Source organism: Neoarius graeffei, chromosome 19 (genome assembly GCF_027579695.1).
Source record: "Neoarius graeffei isolate fNeoGra1 chromosome 19, fNeoGra1.pri, whole genome shotgun sequence".
In the NCBI taxonomy this organism is placed as follows: Eukaryota; Metazoa; Chordata; class Actinopteri; order Siluriformes; family Ariidae; genus Neoarius; species Neoarius graeffei.
In genome coordinates this window covers 61,147,371-61,169,603 of record NC_083587.1, presented here as the reverse complement: position 1 = coordinate 61,169,603, position 22,233 = coordinate 61,147,371, and the positions used below count along the sequence as shown (strand labels likewise).

General features: G+C 40.4%; 1 protein-coding gene across 1 annotated transcript in view; it reads right to left on the bottom strand.

Annotated features, from left to right (window-relative positions):
- The window catches only part of csmd3a (CUB and Sushi multiple domains 3a), a 631,117-nt gene that overhangs the window by 423,878 nt on the left and 185,006 nt on the right, over positions 1-22,233 (bottom strand). Inside the window, exons 15-20 of the mRNA XM_060900611.1 lie at positions 21,409-21,603; positions 20,856-20,994; positions 16,236-16,423; positions 11,160-11,348; positions 4,774-4,890; positions 174-389 (exon numbers count right to left, since the gene is read on the bottom strand). Of these exons, the coding sequence (XP_060756594.1) occupies positions 174-389; positions 4,774-4,890; positions 11,160-11,348; positions 16,236-16,423; positions 20,856-20,994; positions 21,409-21,603 (1,044 nt within the window). The remainder of the gene's footprint in view (positions 1-173; positions 390-4,773; positions 4,891-11,159; positions 11,349-16,235; positions 16,424-20,855; positions 20,995-21,408; positions 21,604-22,233) is intronic.

Sequence of the window (22,233 nt, the reverse complement as noted above, 5' to 3'; positions counted from 1 at the left end):
ACCATCAACCTGTCTTTATTCTGACACTGGAGACTCCTTCCATAAATTCGAAACCAATATCTCCTGACAGAAAGTTTTACCATATCAATTATCTTATTTATTAAATATCAACACAGTTTAAAAATCTATTTATTATTATTATAATACTTCGATTATGTATGTCTCTTTCTCACCAGTGAAGGAAATGTTGAAGCCGTGGAAGGAGATGGAGAAGTCAGAGATGAAGCGTAGCTGGGCTCGGAAGTTGCCATAGAGACCGGCATTGAGGGTCGGGGGCCTCTGTGAGCCCGTGAGACGTGCCAGGGGCTGAGCGAAGCTGCCGTTCTCTGTCACCAGCAGGTAATCGTGGTGATCCTCCAGATGAAAAGTATGGAAGGTGAACTGAACGCCTGAGCAGGAGAGAATGCCAAATCATCAGTTAATTCAAGAAAGAAAGAAAGAAAGAAAGAAAGGAAAAAAAAGCTCACATGGCTGCAGGGACGAGAAAATCAGTTCCAAGGCATTCTTGGGGCACATTTATTTAAAGAGTGTTTAAAAAAGTTCTTAAGAGAAAAAAGAAGCATTAAAGTAAAACTTATAATTGGATGCAGCTCCATATATATATATATATATATATATATATATATATATATATATATATATATATATATATATATATATATATATATATATATACACACACACAACCCCGATTCCAAAAAAGTTGGGACAAAGTACAAATTGTCAATAAAAACGGAATGCAATGATGTGGAAGTTTCAAAATTCCATATTTTATTCAGAATAGAACATGGATGACATATCAAATGTTTAAACTGAGAAAATGTATCATTTAAAGAGAAAAATTAGGTGATTTTAAATTTCATGACAATAACACATCTCAAAAAAGTTGGGACAAGGCCATGTTTACCACTGTGAGACATCCCCTTTTCTCTTTACAACAGTCTGTAAACGTCTGGGGACTGAGGAGACAAGTTGCTCAAGTTTAGGGATAGGAATGTTAACCCATTCTTGTCTAATGTAGGATTCTAGTTGCTCAACTGTCTTAGGTCTTTTTTGTCGTACCTTCCGTTTTATGATGCGCCAAATGTTTTCTATGGGTGAAAGATCTGGACTGCAGGCTGGCCAGTTCAGTACCCGGACCCTTCTTCTACGCAGCCATGATGCTGTAATTGATGCAGTATGTGGTTTGGCATTGTCATGTTGGAAAATACAAGGTCTTCCCTGAAAGAGACGTCATCTGGATGGGAGCATATGTTGCTCTAGAACCTGGATATACCTTTCAGCATTGATGGTGTCTTTCCAGATGTGTAAGCTGCCCATGCCACATGCACTAATGCAACCCCATACCATCAGAGATGCAGGCTTCTGAACTGAGCGCTGATAACAACTTGGGTCGTCCTTCTCCTCTTTAGTCCGAATGACACGGCGTCCCTGATTTCCATAAAGAACTTCAAATTTTGATTCGTCTGACCACAGAACAGTTTTCCACTTTGCCACAGTCCATTTTAAATGAGCCTTGGCCCAGAGAAGACATCTGTGCTTCTGGATCATGTTTAGATGCGGCTTCTTCTTTGAACTATAGAGTTTTAGCTGGCAACGGTGGATGGCACGGTGAATTGTGTTCACAGATAATGTTCTCTGGAAATATTCCTGAGCCCATTTTGTGATTTCCAATACAGAAGCATGCCTGTATGTGATGCAGTGCCGTCTAAGGGCCCAAAGATCACGGGCACCCAGTATGGTTTTCCGGCCTTGACCCTTACGCACAGAGATTCTTCCAGATTCTCTGAATCTTTTGATGATATTATGCACTGTAGATGATGATATGTTCAAACTCTTTGCAATTTTACACTGTCAAACTCCTTTCTGATATTGCTCCACTATTTGTCGGTGCAGAATTAGGGGGATTGGTGATCCTCTTCCCATCTTTACTTCTGAGAGCCGCTGCCACTCCAGGATGCTCTTTTTATACCCAGTCATGTTAATGACCTATTGCCAATTGACCTAATGAGTTGCAATTTGGTCCTCCAGCTGTTCCTTTTTTTTACCTTTAACTTTTCCAGCCTCTTATTGCCCCTGTCCCAACTTTTTTGAGATGTGTTGCTGTCATGAAATTTCAAATGAGCCAATATTTGGCATGAAATTTCAAAATGTCTCACTTTCGACATTTGATATGTTGTCTATGTTCTATTGTGAATACAATATCAGTTTTTGAGATTTGTAAATTATTGCATTCCATTTTTATTTATAATTTGTACACACATACAGTACCAGTCAAAAGATGGACACACCTTCGAATTCATTGTTTTATGAATTAAAAAAGTCACTTCATGTCTGAAAGTAATGATGGACGTGGTTTCTCTTTACTTAGTTATTTGGTTCTTGATGTAATACAGTATGGGTTACTACAGTTGTGGATGGAATAGGGCTGTTTTATTATTTGTATTTTTATTATTTTTACTATTTACTGTTTGATGATCTCAAACGCATTAAGAAGGCAAGAAACTCGTCCACTAATTACCTTTTGACGAGGCACCTGTTAATTGAAAAGTGTTCCAGGTGACGACCTCATGAAGCTGGTTAAGATAATGCCAATAGTGTGCAAAGTGTCATCAAAGGAAACGATAGATATGCTGAAGAATCTAAAATATCAAACTTTTTTAAAACACTTTTTTTTAAACTCTTAACCACATAATAGCAAATATGTTCTCTATGTTAGTTCATAGTTTTGATGTCTATAATGTATTGTTCTATAATGTAAAAATACAAAATACCTATGAAAGAGTAGGGGTATAGAAATTGACTGGTACAGTGTCTGTGTGTATATCAAGAAGTAATTCCTGTTTGGCTTGCCATAGTGTGTGTGTGTGTGTGTGTGTGTGTGTGTGTGTGTGTAACTGGAATAACCACTCTTTACAACCGTGGTGAGCAGAAAAGCATCTCAGAATGCATTAAACATGTCACACCATGAGGCAGATGGACTCTAACAACAGAAAACCATATTGGTCCTGTATTATTATTATTATTATTATTATTATTATTATTATCTCATCTGTCCTACAGGTGATGAGTTTATGCCATCTTGTGCTGTCCATCATTAGTCCGGCGTCGTCCACATTTCACAAAAATTGCTTCTCCTCTCTCAAATCTTCACCGATTTTTATTCTTTTTGGCAGGAAGGTAGGTCTGCCTGGGGTGCATATGGCTTCTACCCAAATTTGCATAATTGCAATTAATAATGAAGATATGGAGGAATTCATCAATCCCTAACGAGCAGTTTCCACACAAATCACTTCTTCTCCCTCAATTCTTCACTGATTTCGATTCTTTCTATCATGAAGGTAGGGGTACCTAGGGTACATAGAACTTCTGCCCAGATTTGCTTCATTACAATTATTAATGAAGTTATGGACTAATTAATCCTTAATGAGCAGTTCAATAAAAATTGCTTCTTCTTGGTCAATTCCTCGCTGTTTTGGATTCTTTCTGGCAAATAGGTTGGTAGTCCTAGGGTGGATATATGGTAGCTTCTATATATATAGCTTGTATATAGTGTTTATAGCTTGCAACATTTATTGTGCAAGATGGCCCACTTTAGATCGTTCCTTCTGGACTAGACGGGGCCGGAGTGAGCTACGCCGTCATTGATGGTCTAATTATTATTATTATTATTAGTTAGCGCTGTCGCCTCACAGCAAGAAGGTCCTGGGTTCGAGCCCCGGGGCCGGCGAGGGCCTTTCTGTGTGGAGTTTGCATGTTCTCCCCGTGTCCGCGTGGGTTTCCTCCGGGTGCTCCGGTTTCCCCCACAGTCCAAAGACATGCAGGTTAGGTTAACTGGTGACTCTAAATTGACCGTAGGTGTGAATGTGAGTGTGAATGGTTGTCTGTGTCTATGTGTCAGCCCTGTGATGACCTGGCGACTTGTCCAGGGTGTACCCCGCCTTTCGCCCATAGTCAGCTGGGATAGGCTCCAGCTTGCCTGCGACCCTGTAGAAGGATAAAAGCGGCTAGAGATAATGAGATGAGATGAGATCATTATTATTATTATTATTATTATTATTATTAGTAGTAGTAGTAGTAGTAGTAGTAATTTGCCAGTGAATGACAGCAAATAACTTATCTAGGGATTATTTATTTCTCTTCACGAATGAAATAAGGAGAATAAAGTATAAAATACAAATACAATAAAATTCAGTCAACTCTCTTTATATGAAAGCTTTTCCAGTTAAAAAAAATATATATTTTCCAAAGAAATCTTCGTAACAAGACGTTATATTTGATCTGTAGTCTCTGATATCTGAGCCACCATTTTGTGCTGGAATCAGTCTCTCTAAAATACACGTTAACGTTCCCAGTGGAACATTAATCCTGGTTTGTTAACGAACGCAGTACACTGTTGAAGTGTTTCACGTCCATTTCATTCTCTGTCTTTAATAAAACTCACATTGTAATCCCCATAATGGAAATAGTAATAGTTATTAAAAACAGAATACATGATTCAAAAATAATGAGAATTCAATTAGAAGCTTTAAAAAAGAAGCTGTCAATTAATCATGTTCGGAATATTATTCAGTCATTACGGCGAATCGTTCAGTATGCAACAGGAAACTCATGGGGGATGGATGAGAGTTAGAGGATGAGATTAATGCCATTTCCAGCAAAGCAATGTGATTTATTTGTTTGTGTTAAGGTGCTAAATTAAATCCTAATTATTTTAAGTGACCAACAGGAGAGAGAGAGAGAGAGAGAGAGAGAGAGAGAGAGAGCGTCTACCTTTGCCGTGGCTGACCTCCACTGTCCACGTGCAGTTTAATGAGTTGGGATAAAGCTCCGGGAACCCAGGAGACAAAATGATGCCATCGGGTCCTTTAACATCACCACCACACAGAGCTGTACCACACACACACACACACACACACACACACGTTTGTCACTATCCTCATGAGGACCTTCCACTGACATAATTATTATTGCAGTTAATTAATGCTATACCTGCACCTAAACCTAACCCTTACCCTGAACTTAGTAATGAAAAGGAAACTTTTTGGCTCGCTTATTTTTATTTAAAAAACCCACAACAACAGCAATTTCCTTGTAGGGACCATCTGAATGCCCCCACAAGGCCAAAATTGTCAGATTTTACTGTCCTTGTGGGGACATTTGGTCCTCAGTAGTATATAAACACACACACACACACACACACACACACACACACACACACACACACGCATACATACATATTCTGAATACGAATACACAGTCAAACAGCACTAGAATTACAATGAAGCCTTTCTTCTCCAGGCTGGAATATTGATCACGTTTTAAATCACACACTTTTAATGAAACGTCAAGTTTATGAAAAAAGTTAGAGTTAAGAAAACAATTTTGAACATTAACCACAAATCATTACTGGGAAAAAAAAAAAACAAAGCAAAAAAACAACCTCTCTCTCTGATGCCTGCTCTGAAGCTCGAATTTAATAAATAAATAAATAACCGACCTTGTTATGTAATGATAATTGAGCTGAACTGAAATCCCTTCAGCTATGTTTCACATGAAGCTGCTTCATAAAACACAATGTTCAAATACAGAAATTCAAACCTGTAGCCCAGGTGCCTGGGTGCCAAGCAGATTTGTTTATTATGCACAGTTGCCCCGCGGACAGGTACATTCAACAATTAGAGAACGAAAAAAACTCCTGACTGACTCCATTTGGGATTTAAAATTTTATGCTTAAACTTCATGTGCTTCATGGTAACTATAGCAACAGCTATGGTTCGTTCCTGATCCCACCGCCTGCCGCACTACACACATCAGCCAACGGTTTCCAGAACACTTTCTATGAAAGCCATATGTGACCGCTCACCAAATCCAGGGATACGTGTCGGCCGAAACGAATCCGAGATAATCGCAAAAGAAGCATTTTTTTTCGAAATTTGTGATTTTTGTTTTTTTTTTCCATCATGTGCAAGTTGAGATCTTGAAGAATGCAATCAGTATTTCAGATAATAGATTGTTTTGTTGGAAAAGCATACATTTTTTGTTGCAAATTGTCTCGTTTTTGTCAGGACTGTAGCCTGCTGGGGGGTGTGGCTAAATTACCATATGGGCCATTCACATGATGATTTAAAGTCATTTGTTTTTTTTTTCCGCGAATCAGCTGTATGATATGAGCTGAGCTCGTGGCTACTTAACCTGCATACAGGCGTGTGATTTCACTATGGAATGAGTGACTAAACAGAGCGCAGAGGAGCAAACACCGTGAAGCAAACAGACACACAGTATTTACATCGGAGATAATCATTTCTAGAAAAAAACGCAACCTCGTTTTCCAGATTGAATGGAATACTTGAATGATCGGATGATACACGGACCGTTCTAGGATTACATTCCATCGGAGGCATTGATGTGTGCAAGGCACCGTTTCTCTTTCTGATGGGGTAAGTTTATTAATCTAAAGGCCCAGTCACACAGCCGATCATGCATAAATCACATATAAATCACGTATAAAGTTGGCTTGTGCGTGATTGTCAGTGGAGAAATTGACCATTTTTTGGGGGTGTGCGTGGTCGAAAATCACCGATTAATTGCGCATGAACTACGTACAAATCACTTACAATCACTTACAAATCACGCACATCAGCGCATAGGGTCAAAAGAGGGACAATTTCTGGTTTTTATTGACGAACACTCCACGCATAAACTGCGTATGAACCACGTATAAGCACGCATGAACCACACACTAGCACTGATGAACGACACATAGAGCGCGCATGGATCAAGTGTTTTACGCGTTAATACTTTTTTGTCAGTGATTGTCAGTGGATATCAGTGAAATGTACGTGTTACTACAGCGAGACATGTGTGATATGTGCGTTATTCGTCAGTGAAAAGTCATCGACGTGCGCGGTAGCGGTAAATTTCTTGCGATCAACCACTAACGGTCCACGCATATGTCGCGCATTGTCCACATCAGAACTACGGCAAAGGACGCACGAATTACGTTAAACGGCGCACAATCGCGCATACTTGTGCGTGATCAATATTTTTGAGCAGCTCAAAACCTGGAATCGCGCACAAACCCGATTCGTCAAACATCCACTGACAACTACTGATGCTCCACGTCAAAAAAACTTATGAATTACGCACAGCACTGATGAATCGCGCACGACTCGAAATTTATGCGCAATTCATGCGTAAATCATAAGTTTTGGCTGTGTGACTGGGCCTTAAGGCTGTGTGGTTATTTTTGCATGTAACGGAGAGTGTTGTGGTTTGGTTAAGCCTAGGTCACAACTGGACGTACGATTTGTTGGCCGTGTGATTTTTGGCGTTTCCCAAATTGCTGCGTTTTTTTTTTTTTGTTCACGGAGAAAGACGCGCGTTGGCCGTAAGTTTGTCTTGCAACCTGAAAAAAACGTAAGCGCCCGTGGAGTTTGTTTGACATGACAAAGAACCTCTGCGGCCGGTCTGCGGCTCGAAAATCAGCACATCACATGCGCGCTCTCGTGCTTTTCACACGCGCCCTCTCCATGTGTTTCTTGCGTTTTTTGCATGTAGACCGGCCGTAGGAGCGCGTACTGTACGGCCGGTTGTGACCGAGGCTTTACAGTACATGAAACTAGCGTTGTGTTAGTTGTGTCATCATCGTGCTATCTTTCTTTCTTGCGGTGTGAGTAATTTTTCAACCACAAAACGTTAAAGTATACTTTAGGACTTATTTTTGTACTTCATAATTGTGTTGGGCATACTTTGCATGGAAGGAAAATTGACGTGGTGATCTTTGTTTACATGAAAGTAGCATCGTGCTAGCTAGTAGGGGGTAGGGCTTTCCTTAATGTCATGCAAATGAGCACCATTATGTGCCAACCCTGCACCCAGAGTAACTGAGAAGGAAAACTTTGAGGGCGGTTTTCTCCCTTTTCTGTTTTAAGAAGTATACACTTTCAAAAGGCCACACATTCTTCAAATATTGTCAGATCTCCACATGGAAGGCATCATTGGAAAGCTTAGAAACTGTACTTTCTGAATCTGTCAATAACTCAGAATGCCCCCGGGCGGACACGTGTCCCTGGATTCTGTGATCTGCCACATAGGTTTGTATATTGGCCTCTGAATGCATTTACAGCACATTATAACATGACTATAAGTCATTTTAGACTTTGTTATAATTACTTATGAAAATGTCAATACTTTATAGTGATGGTTATAATCAGGCTTGTCGTACTTGAATCCAGGACTCGGACTCGAGTCCGAGTCGTGCCCTAATTTTAAGAACTCGTGACTTGACTTGGACTTGAGCACTGATGACTCGGACTCGTGCGTTAACTGCATTGGGACTCGTACATTGAAGACGAGGGCTCGGATTTTTTCTTTATTTTTTGTAACGTGTAATAATAATCTGGCATAAGATATTTATAGCTACATTAATTTTTATACTAATTTCGTGCAAGAGAATGGCATGACCATGGCAATAGCTCATCAGCCTTAAGGCCACATGAGCTAAAAAGTTGTAGCATCACTAATTCCAAACTCCTTGTTGTACAAATAAAGTCTATCACAACTCTTCTCTTAATTCCAGATTATTTCAGAACCTTGTCTAGTTCTCTGCTAGAAAGTTCTGAACTTGAGAGAAGTTTGGTGCCTTCTATCTTGCATTACACCTCCTAACATATCGCATTTTGGTTTCTCCTACCAAGCAAATGCTCCAAATCTGTTTCTGGCTGTTGATTCTCATCCCTTAATTGTATCTTCTTGAATGTACATTATATTCCATCCTGGCCTGAAGTTAAATAAACAACACAGACACACACACACACAAAACCATGCACGAATAACAATAAAACAGCAACAGCATAATCCTCCACTCAGTGATCCAGCAGCAGCGTCCTGCCCTCTGGTGCCATTTCAGCCTCTCCAAAATATTACTGCTGATTTTTTATTCATACATAATTATATAAAGTCATTAAATCTGAATAAGCCTGACATCTCAGACCTGTGTAACAGGCTGCTTCAGGAATAAGCGAGAGTTGTTAGTCTTCATGTGTGTACGGACATGCAAAGCTGATTCACTTTTAATGAGCTTGGATATTCGGCTAATTAACCCTTTGATGCGAAACATATGCACACCCCTTCTAATGCACAACACGGGTCAAAAATGACCCGCATTCATTTTCCAGGTTATTTCATGCTGACTGAGTTTTTCTTTGCTCTATATTTTGAAATCAATTTATTTTATGATTGAATATTCCAAGTATTCTTTAAATATCTTGTTTTTAATTACCACAAATCATTCATTAATTTTTTTCTTTCCTACTTTATGAACAAAAATACTTTTTTATATTACTACACATGGGTCATCCAAGTGTGATTTAAAATTAAATGTCTTAATACTATAATAATAATTTGTTTCAAGTAATTACTTTAGCAGTGAATGGGGCCAGTTATTTATTTATTTATTTATTTATTAACTATGTCGTTAGCTAAGCCAACTACAATAAAATTAGCTAACTAAAGTAGAATATGTCGACAGCTCGGTAGCTAATAGTAATTACTTGTAACTTTCTGACAAGTAATCTACTCACTCTCAAGGGAACCTAAACATAATCCATTTTTTTGGTACTGTTAGAACCAGGGCTCTGAACCAGAATTTTTTTCCTATTGGTTCGTTCCGAACAGAAACGGAATTTTAACGTTTCCGGTTTTGGGTTCCACCATTAAATAGATGTTCCCGAACCGGTTAGAACAAAAAAATTTCGTTCCCGGAACGGTTAATTACGTTCCCTGCCAGCTGTTTAACAAATGGCTATAAAATTATGTCTCTGTCTCATCCAGCTTAAGCCAAATGTAGGCTAATTCTATTACAACCTTCATTAAATAAGACAAGAAATAATTCAAAACAATTATTATTTCAAATGTTGGCGATTTGGATTCTCAGTATGTCTTCCCATCTACACAAACAGAAAAAGTGCCAAAAATTAATGATAATTCGTTTAGTGTGTTACCAAAGGCTAGTCAGGCCCCATGCATTGATAGGCTAACAGAGGTTAACGTCATTTAATGTTCGCGAGCCTCTCATTAACGTGGACAAATATATTGATATCGTGTTTGAAATTGACGTTTTTGAATAACGACAGACTGCAATATTTACCTCTTATTTAAGATGTGGAGACGTGGTAGTAGTCCACCCTCCCGCTCTCTCCATTCAGTCAGCGAACGTCACACAGGAAGTGAACCCCAGCGGGTCATAGAAACTTGCGCAGGAGAAGAATGACTTTTTTATTTGTAGGCTACAGAAACTTTGAGGAACGAAATAAAAACCGGTATTAACCGGTTACCATTATTTTTAATAAGCGTTTCTGTTCCGGAACATAAAAAATAATAAAGTTTCTGGTTTCGTTTCTGTTCCATGTGAAATAGAAAAAGTTCCCGGTTTTCGTTTTCGTTCCTTGAACCGGTTCTACGCCCTGGTTATAACAATTGAAAAACATTCCTTGCATGTATGAGATGGGCAAAGGGCGCTGTGCTGAGCTGTGAAATGTCGGACACAAGCACAATTCACAGTTCCCACCAAACGCTGGAGTAAATGCATGCGGGTCGGTTCTGACCCATGTGTGTAAACTTGATGTAGAATTACAAAAGCTGTGCTTGTTCATAACTTAAGAAAGGAAAAATAAAAATGATGATTTGTGCTAAACAAAAACAAGATATTTACTGCATATTTGGAAAAGTAAATGACAAAATGAATTTATTTCAAAAGTAGATCATAGAAACACTCAGCCATACATGAAATAACCTGGAAAATGAACGCAGGTCGTTTTTGACCCATGTTGTGCATTAGAAGGGTAGTGATACAAAAAGGGTTTTTATTCAAAAAGTAAGAAAGGAAAAAATAAAATAAGGATGTATGATGATCAAAAACAAGTGAATTGAGGAATACCTTGAATACTGAATGATGGAATTAATTTATTGCAAAGATATAGAAGATAAAAACTCAGCCGGGTCACTTTTGACCCATGTTTTGCATCAAAGGGTAAAAAAAAAAAAAACATTTTGGTAGAATCCGGGTCAGTAAAAATAGCCAAGAACTGAGGATTGGTGCAATTTACTGTAATTAACATTGGTAATTAGTGTGGTCAGGGGTAATTATAGGGTCGTACCATCGCAGCTTGGGAGGGGGTGGCTCCACCAGTGGCTCCTCTCGCACACCAGTGGCTCGTCGTGACTCAGCTGGTAGCCTGGCTCACATGAGAACTTAAGCACAGAGCCGATGGACAAATCGTGACCGTAGCGTACTCCGTTCACCGGCACACCAGGGTCCAGACAGGAGTGCGTGTCCAGAGTGACGCCTGGAGCAACGGCAATGGAGAAACAGAAGAGATCAGGGACTGATTAATGGACTGATGTCTGACATGGACAATACTGTAACTTAATATAGCTGTGCCAATAAAGCAAGTCTGAATTCAATCAAGAGACAGATAACATACAAGTTCAGGAGATGGAGGGATTTCAGAAAAAAAAGAGAGCAAAAATAAAGAAAGAAAAGATTTGGAAAAGGGCGATGAGCGGACAGAGGAAGGAAAGGAGACAGAAATGCAGTAAAGAGGTTTAGGAAAGAAAGGAGAGAAAGAAAGAAAAACGAGAGGCACTGGACTTTATATTAGGACTGATACAGTCATTCCACCAAAGCAGCTCAATGTTGTAGTTTGTTGGCTTGAAAATAAAGAAAGGAAAGGTTTAAAACTGATGACACAAGCTTCCATGCTGTGTGCACTCACGACCAGAATTTCAGTTTAAAGGCCCGGTCCCACAACACCGACAACTATAACTGTAACTACACCCATAACTCCAACTCTGACTCTCCCTCTGCCTGAATTTAGTTCCAGTCTCGAGCAGAAACACCACAATTATAATCCCGACTATAATATCGCTGGGTCCTGACACTCAGGGAAATAAACACATGCAACTCAGGAATAGTAATGGAAGTTTTTTCCAAGTAGTAGCGCATTATTCCGGGTCGTACTGTACAGCTTGGACTTCAAAACAACCCATGCACACACTCCAGTGGTTGATATAATATGGATAGGTCACGGATTACGGAAATATAATAAAGTATACAAAATATGGAGTGGTTACGGATATTAAAGCTAGACTGCCTTTCAGATTTTTCAAGTGTAGGTCATAAAAAGAATTTTCCCCGACACCCAGTTATGTTTGTTTAGTGGACCGGAAGCTACTGAATTCGAATCACAGGCTTCGAATTTTATTGTTATTTTTAAAAATAGAACAATTAATGAATTTATCTCCACATGGGGGCGGCACGGTGGTGTGGTGGTTAGCGCTGTCGCCTCACAGCAAGAAGGTCCTGGGTTCGAGCCCCAGGGCCGGCGAGGGCCTTTCTGTGCGGAGTTTGCATGTTCTCCCCGTGTCCGTGTGGGTTTCCTCCGGGTGCTCCGGTTTCCCCCACAGTCCAAAGACATGCAGGTTAGGTTAACTGGTGACTCTAAATTGACCGTAGGTGTGAATGTGAGTATGAATGGTTGTCTGTCTGTGTCTATGTGTCAGCCCTGTGATGACCTGGCGACTTGTCCAGGGTGTACCCCGCCTTTCGCCCGTAGTCAGCTGGGATAGGCTCCAGCTTGCCTGCGACCCTGTAGAAGGATAAAGCGGCTACAGATAATGAGATGAGATGAGATCTCCACATGGCCCAAAATTCTCTGCTATTTTTTCCTGCTTCACCATGACCCAATACAAGATACTACGTCACGCATCACGTGGTGGGCTTTCCCTGTTCACGCAAGGCATTGTGGGATACAAATTTGAAACAGGAGAGAAAAATGGAGGACGTGAGTGTGCAAATGAAACATGAAAGACCGACTACAGTAACGGAAAGAAAGCGAGAAGAAAAGATGTTATGTTATATACGAAGGAAAGGAAACGCAGGACCAAACTAATAAATATCAGCGCTCAGCGAGCACCTCGGTGTGATCAGCTGTTCGTTTAGCGACAGAATGATGGAACTGTCAGTGCACGCTCAAAGGGAAACCTGTAGATGGCAGTAACGCAACACTGTGGATGCCAGCTGCCGTAAAACCCAAAAGAAGAAGAAGAAGAAGAAGGTAAACCTGCGCATGCGCACACACACGGACTTCCTCTGTCTGCTTGACTGCGTGAAGCGAGCGATTTCATGCACATTATTTGCTTTAATCCCCTCAAATTAAATAACTTCCCAGCCACAGAATGGCCTGATATATTTCTTTGAGATATTACAGAAATAAACATATATCACAATGACCACATTTCAGAGGGAAATAAATTTCACCGATTTTATGAAATCGAAAGGCCGTCTCGCTTTAATCCGGAGCATCATGGATGCTAATCGTTTATGGATTGGTCACGGATGTTTCAGTATATTACAGATCGGGTGCAGATTTCATACAGATGATGCGTCACGGATAAAAAATGAAGAAGTCGAAAACAATTAAAGGTTTGGACCGCCGAAGTTCAGAATTAAAATATCTTACCTGCATTTATATATTTACTTTATAAATTTATTCTTGATATTTCACAGAAAATCACATATCCGTGAACAAAAGATCCATGCTTTGTATTATATTTTTTTAATTTTCCGTGAATTTGCATTCTATGACTTCATGAAGCAACAAGGATGTACAAAGATGGCCGGGGAAAAACAGCACGTGCTCAGAAAACATCAGGTGTAAACAATGACCTGATTGGTCAGATGTTTTATCGGATCAGGTCCAGGCCTGGAAAAATGGCTCCAGAAGCAATTTCAGCGATACGGATAAACCCAGGCCTGGGCTATAGGGATCGTTATCAGTCTGGTGTGAGCACCGACCACAAACGGCAGGGGACTGATTTATTTACAGTTATAGTTATATAGTTATAATTATCGTTATTTTGGGACCGGGCCTTAACTTGTACACATGAGCACATTTAAAGATCTGGGACGTCCTTAAGTCATGTAATATGATACACGTATTGATTATTTTGCACGTGTATTGCACTGATGTACTGTATGTAATTTTATCATAAACAGCAAAGCTTACAAAGCATTCAAGCTGGAAATTTAATTAGTAGCTTGTTTGTCTGTTAGCTGAAGTGCGCTTTGACGCATTCTTTGCTTTGTTTATCAGTTTTCATGAACTGTGCGAATAAATAATTGCAGCATAAAATAGTAATGTCCTCAAACGGCTTTTTGGAAAAAGAGGAGTCGTTGAATACATTTTTGAAATTTCATTTAATCACTGTCGAACGCTGAGAATTGTAACAGTAAACACATTTAGCTAGCTAACACAGAAGTGGAATAGTTACATTGACCACAAACAAGCAAACAAACAAACAAAAACAATGAAGTGAGCAAAGATGCAAAACATTCATTTTGTTTGTTTGTTTATTTTTTCAGCCATAATGTTGTACTTCAGTTTTTTTTTTTGTTTGTTTGTTTGTTTGTTTTTAGCTACTGGTAGCCAACAAATTTTGCTTCACGATGTGCCATTTATGTATGATGAGGTCACTAAATTATGTCATTTTCTATTAATTTGTATAGATTAGTATCATTCCCCGCCTTAGACTGCTATGCCAATCCCGTAACACGTCACTGGGCCTACCCTGGCCACTCCATCGCTAAAGATCTGGTGACACCCTTTCCTTAAAGTGCTGATGACACGATTTTGACATCTTTGGCGATGTTTTATAACATAAAAAGTAATTCCCGATGATCCATATATTAATTCACGAAGGCGCCTATTTTACAAGTTATGATAAAAAACGCGGCTATTTGGGCAAATTTGACGGGGCTGCAGCACCCAGGAGACGAAAGAGGAGGAGCTATATGACGTCAGCGAAAGAACCTTCCTCCTAACTTACCAGTTTGTTGTTGATGCGACAGGTGTTCAGTTTGTCATTATTAGTATTATTATTATACATTATTATATATATATAGTTATTATGCCTTCGTGTTGTGTTGCCGGCTTTTGCTCCAAAACCCACAAGGATGGGGCAAGTTTATTCAAGTTTCCCAGAGATCCCGAGCTGCATGCGAAGTGGGTGAAGCAAGTCAGGCGCACTCGTGACAAGTGGGAGCCCTCACCAACATCCGTCCTGTGCTCTGAACACTTCGATTTGGATTGTTTTGACACCCTTCCCAGCTTAAAAGAATCTCTTGGGTGTTCAGTTCAGCACAAACGTGTGTTACTACCATCAGCAGTGCCTACACAGTGTTGCCAGATTGGGAGGTTTCCCGCCCAGTTGAGCGGTTTCAAGTGCATTTTGGTGGGTTTTGAACATATTTTGGGCTGGAAAACATCAGCAGTATCTGTTGCCAGATACTGCTGACGTTTTCCAGCCCAAAATATGTTCAAAACCCACCAAAATGCACTTGAAACTGCCCATTCTGGGCGGGAAACCTCCCAATCTGGCAACACTGCCAGTATTCCGGAGGGGGTCTACTAGTAGCTATGCCGGATCCAAAGACAGTCCTCCTGTCAGAACATGTGTTGTGAAACGACATAAGATAAAGGTACGTAGAGCTATAGATTCTACATGATAATCATAAATGTAACCATAAAGTCGGCGTGATATCAGTCATGTATTTGCTTGTGAAAGCTTGCGGCTTTCATGTAACTGCCGCCTAGCAATGAGAGGCAAAGGGTAAAGAGGGTAGGCTATCATAGATTCTATTCGGAAGAGATCAACACAATTCTAGACTCCCAGAAGAGGAAGAGCTAGCACTAGAGAGTTCACCGGCATTTTCATGCGCCATTTCCATTGAGTAGAACCAGAGTAGAACAGCCAGTGAACCGCAGCGTGTTCTTCCGCTGACGTCACAGCATGGCCGCGAGCCACGGACCCAGTTTTCTTGCGATGTGCAATTAAAAGTTGGATATTCGCGTAACAACAGCTTCTTTTCACGTAATTATAACAGAAATCTAACATGTTTGCCATGTTGTATAGTTTATTTAAGAAACTGCAGAGTCATGTTCGTGTCATCAGCCCTTTAAAGGAACTCAAGGAATATACACAGGAAATCATATTAAAAAAAAAAAAGATTGTCTAAAAAACTAATTTGATCCCATTCTCACCAAATTTATCAACAAAAACTTAGTTAAAAAAAAAAAACGGAAGTGAGATTAGACTCTGATTCATGCTCGAACCAAAGCAGACATCAGACATGAATCAACATATCTGATTGGACGTCAATCACTCAGACTCACTCTCGTAAAAGAGCTTGAATCCGCTGTTGGAGCGACTGCTGTCTGTAGTGAAAAGCAGATACAGGAAGCTGCCACTGCTGAACAGGAAGTGAGGAACCTGAGTGCCGTTCAGAGAGGTGATGAGTGGCGAGAGCAGGTTGGGGCCATCGTGGATCTCCAGGAAATCATAATTAAGCTCGGTCTGGAACCTGAAAGGAACGATAAGAAAGAAAATTCTAGAACAAGTATTATTTATAAGTATACACCCCCTGTTTATCTCCAAGGATAAACCAATATCTCCTACACTGCCTTCCAGACACTGAAAGATTAAAATCATGACATCACTCATGTCAAAAACACCTCCTAAACCCTCCCACTAAACAATCAGATGCTTGGTATGACTCGAAGCTATATACAGGCCTCCAGAGTTTTACAGATCTTAAGCGATTCTTCGTCTTCCTCCACATCAAAGGCCGCCATGTTAATGCTAACGCTAATGCGAATGCAATTAAGCCAACTGAACCGTAACAGAATTTGGATTAAAACTCCGACACACACAAACACAACAGCACATTTATAATATTAGCAAAACACATCCTGCTAACTGTGACACTTTTTTTTTGTCTCATGATTCTTGGCTCTTTTAACAAATAATATTTAGACAAAGAACATTGTATTTGACTCACACCGCCCTGCCGAGTGCTTGATTCTGACTGGTCAGAAAGCAGAAAGCATTGATTAATTTTATATAACAGCAGCCATTCCGACATTATTTCAACTTAAAAATGGAATCATTGCCAAACTGTTGTGGTATAAAAGGAATAAAACACCTCAGGACATGTGGTTATAGAAAAATAATCAACTTTATGGTGGGAACGGTAACTCCACTTCATTACACTGCCTCCTCATTGATTATTTTCCTGTAACAGCATGACGCAGAGTGTTTTATTCCTCACAATGTTTTATTTATATATATATATATATATATATATATATACACACATACACACACACTACCGTTCAAAAGTTTGGAGTCACCCAGACAATTTTGTGTTTTCCATGAAAAGTCACACTTTTATTTCCCACCATAAGTTGTAAAATGAATAGAAAATATAGTCAAGACATTTTTCTGGCCATTTTGAGCATTTAATCGACCCCACAAATGTGATGCTCCAGAAACTCAATCTGCTCAAAGGAAGGTCAGTTTTATAGCTTCTCTAAAGAGCTCAACTGTTTTCAGCTGTGCTAACATGATTGTACAAGGGTTTTCTAATCATCCATTAGCCTTCTGAGGCAATGAGCAAACACATTGTACCATTAGAACACTGGAGTGAGAGTTGCTGGAAATGGGCCTCTATACACCTATGGAGATATTGCACCAAAAACCAGACATTTGCAGCTAGAATAGTCATTTACCACATTAGCAATGTATAGAGTGGATTTCTGATTAGTTTAAAGTGATCTGCATTGAAAAGAACAGTGCTTTTCTTTCAAAAATAAGGACATTTCAAAGTGACCCCAAACTTTTGAACAGTAGTATATATATATATATATATATATATATATATATATATATATATATATATATATGGGCGGCGTAGTGGTTAGCACTGTCACCTCACAGCAAGAAGGTCCGGGTTCGAGCCCCGTGGCCGGCGAGGGCCTTTCTGTGTGGAGTTTGCATGTTCTCCCCGTGTCCGCGTGGGTTTCCTCCGGGTGCTCCGGTTTCCCCGACAGTCCAAAGACATGCAGGTTAGGTTAACTGGTGACTCTAAATTGAGCGTAGGTGTGAATGTGAGTGTGAATGGTTGTCTGTGTCTATGTGTCAGCCCTGTGATGACCTGGCGACTTGTCCAGGGTGTACCCCGCCTTTCGCCCGTAGTCAGCTGGGATAGGCTCCAGCTTGCCTGCGACCCTGTAGAACAGGATAAAGCAGCTAGAGATAATGAGATGAGATATATATATATATATATATATATATATATATATATAAAACAGAAGAACACATCAATTTTAGTCAATTCTGAAATCTCTGTATGATATTTTTTGTACAACTTGATTTGATCCTTATGCCTTTTAGACGTACAATTTTTTTTTATATTTCATATCCACAAATTGCTTGAAGGCCACAAAATATTAAAAAAGATCATATGCAAAATTATTGGCACCTTTGCATTTTCAAATGAGTATATATATATATATATATATATATATATATATATATATATATATATATATATATAACAATTAAAGCATACATATTAGAATGTTGGATTGATTGATTGATTGATTGATTGATTGATTGGAAGAGGCTGTGTTTTTGCCTGTTTGTTTGTTTGTTCCCAACATAGCTCAAAAAGTAGTGAACCGATTTTGATCACATTTGGTGGAAAGGTAGGCCATGGGCCAAGGAACAATTTATTAGATTTTGATGCAAAACTGGATAAGTATGCAGATCCAGGATTTTTTTTTTGTCTCTTCCCAATGTAACTCAAAAAGGAGTGAAAGGCTTTTGATGAAATTTGGTGGACAGCTTTAGTATTATCCTAGGGTCACGTGATTTGATTTGGATGTTGATACAGTAATGTGCGGCTTGGCAGCAAGCTTGTAGTACTTGAGTCTGACTCGTGCCCTAATTTTAAGGACTCGTGACTTGACTTGGACTTGAGCACTGATGACTCGAACTTGGATTCGTGCATTAACTGCATTTGGACTCGTAAACTGGAGGCGAGGATTTGCATTTTATTTTTATTTTTTGTAACATGCCCTAATAATTTGGCACAAAATATTTATATCTACATTAATTTTTATACTAATTTTGTGCAAGAGAATGCACATTCACCTGTTCATACGTCATGTTCAGGAACAAACTAACATTAATGGTGCTAAAATGCCTGGAGAGACGCCACTAGGATTGTCCGCTTTGCTGATACAGACTTCTCGTGTAGTGGGAAAATATACACTGCTATGTGTTCCATATGTAGAAGAACTATCGAGGAGACGACGGGGACGACCTCGAACTTCAATCGTCATTTGGCAAGACTCCACCCAGAGAAGGAAGCGACCCGCTATGTCCGTTGCTCTGTTGATAGTGGGCGGGGCTTGCTTGCTGAGTGATGAACTAGCTAGTGTTAACCCTCTCTCATGTTATTTGCCCTGGTGATAGTGGGCGGGGCTTGCTGAGCGATGAACAAGCTTTTTATCTGTAGCCTGTTAACTAAAACGGGGCAGTCGAGCAGGAACGTTAGTCCAACACAATAGCAGAGCTGCTTTCACATAAAGGCAGCAACAGCCACCGTCAAATGGTGCAGTTGGAGTCTTGTTCTCGGACTTTACTCAATAATGGACTCGACTCAAAATTTTCTTTAATGACTTGGACTTGAACACTGGGGATTTGAGACTGGACTCAGACTCGAGGTTTAGTGACTCAACTACAACACTGCTTGGTGGAGGTATACACTCTACCGAGTGCCCTTCTAGTTATTTTATACAACCAGTTTGTGGTTTCTTGTACACAGATGCCAACACTTATGTCGACCATATTCTAAGACAGACGATGTTAAGTAATAATTAAATAAGTGTATTTTCTGTGAATTATGTCAAAGTTGCTACACTATAAAACACATCACATCCTCTAAAATATAGATATTTGGAAGTAAATGTGAGTCAAATATGATGGAAATGTGTTGTAAAGATAGAGAGCCTTCATCTGTGTATTTCAGAGAGAGAGAGAGAGAGAGAGAGAAATCCAGAGAGAGACACACAGAGAGAGAGAGACAGAGAGAGAGGGAGAGAGAGAGAGAGAGAGAAATCCAGAGAGAGACAGACACGCACACAGATAGAGAGAGAGAGAGAGAGAGAGAGAGAGAGAGAGAGAGAGAGAGAAATCCAGAGAGAGACACACACACAGAGAGAGAGAGAGAAATCCAGAGAGAGAGAGAGAGAGAGAGAGAGAGAGAAATCCAGAGAGAGATCCAGAGAGAGAGACAGAGAGAGAGAGAGAGAGAGAGAGAGAGAAATCCAGAGAGAGACAGAGAGAGAGAGAGAAATCCAGAGAGAGACACAGAGAGAGAGCGATCCAGAGAGAGATAGACACAGAGAGAGAGAGAGAGAGAGAGAGAGAGAGAGAGAAATCCAGAGAGAGAGAGAGAGAAAGAGAAATCCAGAGACAGAGAGAGAGAGAGAGAGAGAGAAAGAGAGAGAAATCCAGAGAAAGACAGACACACACACACACACACAGAGAGAGAAAGAAAGAGAGACAGAGAGAGAGAGAGAGGGGGAGAGAGAGAGACACAGAGAGAGAGAGAGAGAGAGAGAGATCCAGAGAGAGACAGACACACACACACACACACACACACACACACACACACACACACACACACACAGAGATAGAGAGAGAGAGAGAGAAATCCAGAGAGAGACAGAGAGAGAGAGAAATTGAGAAAGAGAGAGAGGTGCTGAAGTGTCTCAGCTCAGATGTTGAAGCCAATATGTGGAGCTGTAAATACTGATCCCGGCTTTAATACGGCTTCAATTTACTCTTATTCCTGTGTCTGATTTACAGCCAGTGTCTGAGTGTCTGAGCGAATGTATGGCTGTGCGAGTGAGCTTTGAGACGCACCCTGTCCTCTGTGGACTCACCTGTCAAAGCTGAGCTTGATGGAGTGTCCCGGCTCGGCCTCGATCACCCACTCGCAGCTCAGAGAGTCTTTATAATAACCAGGCCACCCTGGAGAGAGGATCACCCCCACCGGGGCTGTGAAGTGACCACCACATGGAGCTGGACACGAGAGAGAGAGAGAGAGAGAGAGAAAGAGAATGAATCACGTCTCTTGTCTGGAAGCTCTGGACAGGGTGTGTCATTAAAAATGCATTAAAGCCATTGCGATACAGTATGTAGCTTAGAACAAAGACAAAGTGAGTGTGTGTGTGTGTGTATCTATGAGACTTCATCTCCTTCATAGAACCTTCCGTTTGCAGGTTTGGCATTTTTCTCCTTCACCAATTACTGCTGCGTCAGCTACACTCGAGAACATTCTGACAATTTACTGAGAATCTGAAGCTTCTAATGAGCAACGGATTTACATGCCTTCTCTGCGGCTTACTCCACCATGACTGATTGGAACAGAACTAGTCACAGCTCCATTTTGAAATGTGTGCCAAATTTGTTCACCTTTTTACATTTTTTTTTTACCTTCACACTTGGGAATCAAACCGCTCCACATGACTCCGCCTTCCTCCAGCTCACACACAATCGTGTCTGAGCCTTGGGTCTTTATGAAGCCTTCTTCACACACCACTGATATGGAGCTGCCCAACTGGAAATTATTCCCAAAGCGCTTTGCGTTCATGGGCACACCAGGGTCGGGACATTCGTTGTGTCCGAACGCTAAAAGACAAAAGAGTATGATGGTTGTGTTGTAATTTATTAAATTCAGCAAATTTAATAAATCAGTCGTCATGTAGCATACACCGAAAGCACACATTATGATTTGTCAACTTAGATTTCGTATCTTGTTGCTGTGTTAACCATGAAATTAAATGCAAAATGACAGCTTGTGCTGGATCAAGTGCTATTTTATAATAAGACTAGAAACCATATTATTAAATGAAACCCAATTTGCAGTGAACAATGTGATTATAACAGCTAGACTAGATTCCTTATACAGTAGATATTTATCTCATTATCTGTAGCCACTTTATCCTGTTCTACAGGGTCGCAGGCAAGCTGGAGCCTATCCCAGCTGACTACAGGCGAAAGGCGGGGTACACCCTGGACAAGTCGCCAGGTCATCACAGGGCTGACACATAGACACAGACAACCATTCACACCTACGCTCAATTTAGAGTCACCAGTTAACCTAACCTGCATGTCTTTGGACTGTGGGGGAAACCGGAGCACCCGGAGGAAACCCACGCGGACACGGGGAGAACATGCAAACTCCGCACAGAAAGGCCCTCGCCGGCCCCGGGGCTCGAACCCAGGACCTTCTTGGTGTGAGGCGACAGTGCTAACCAC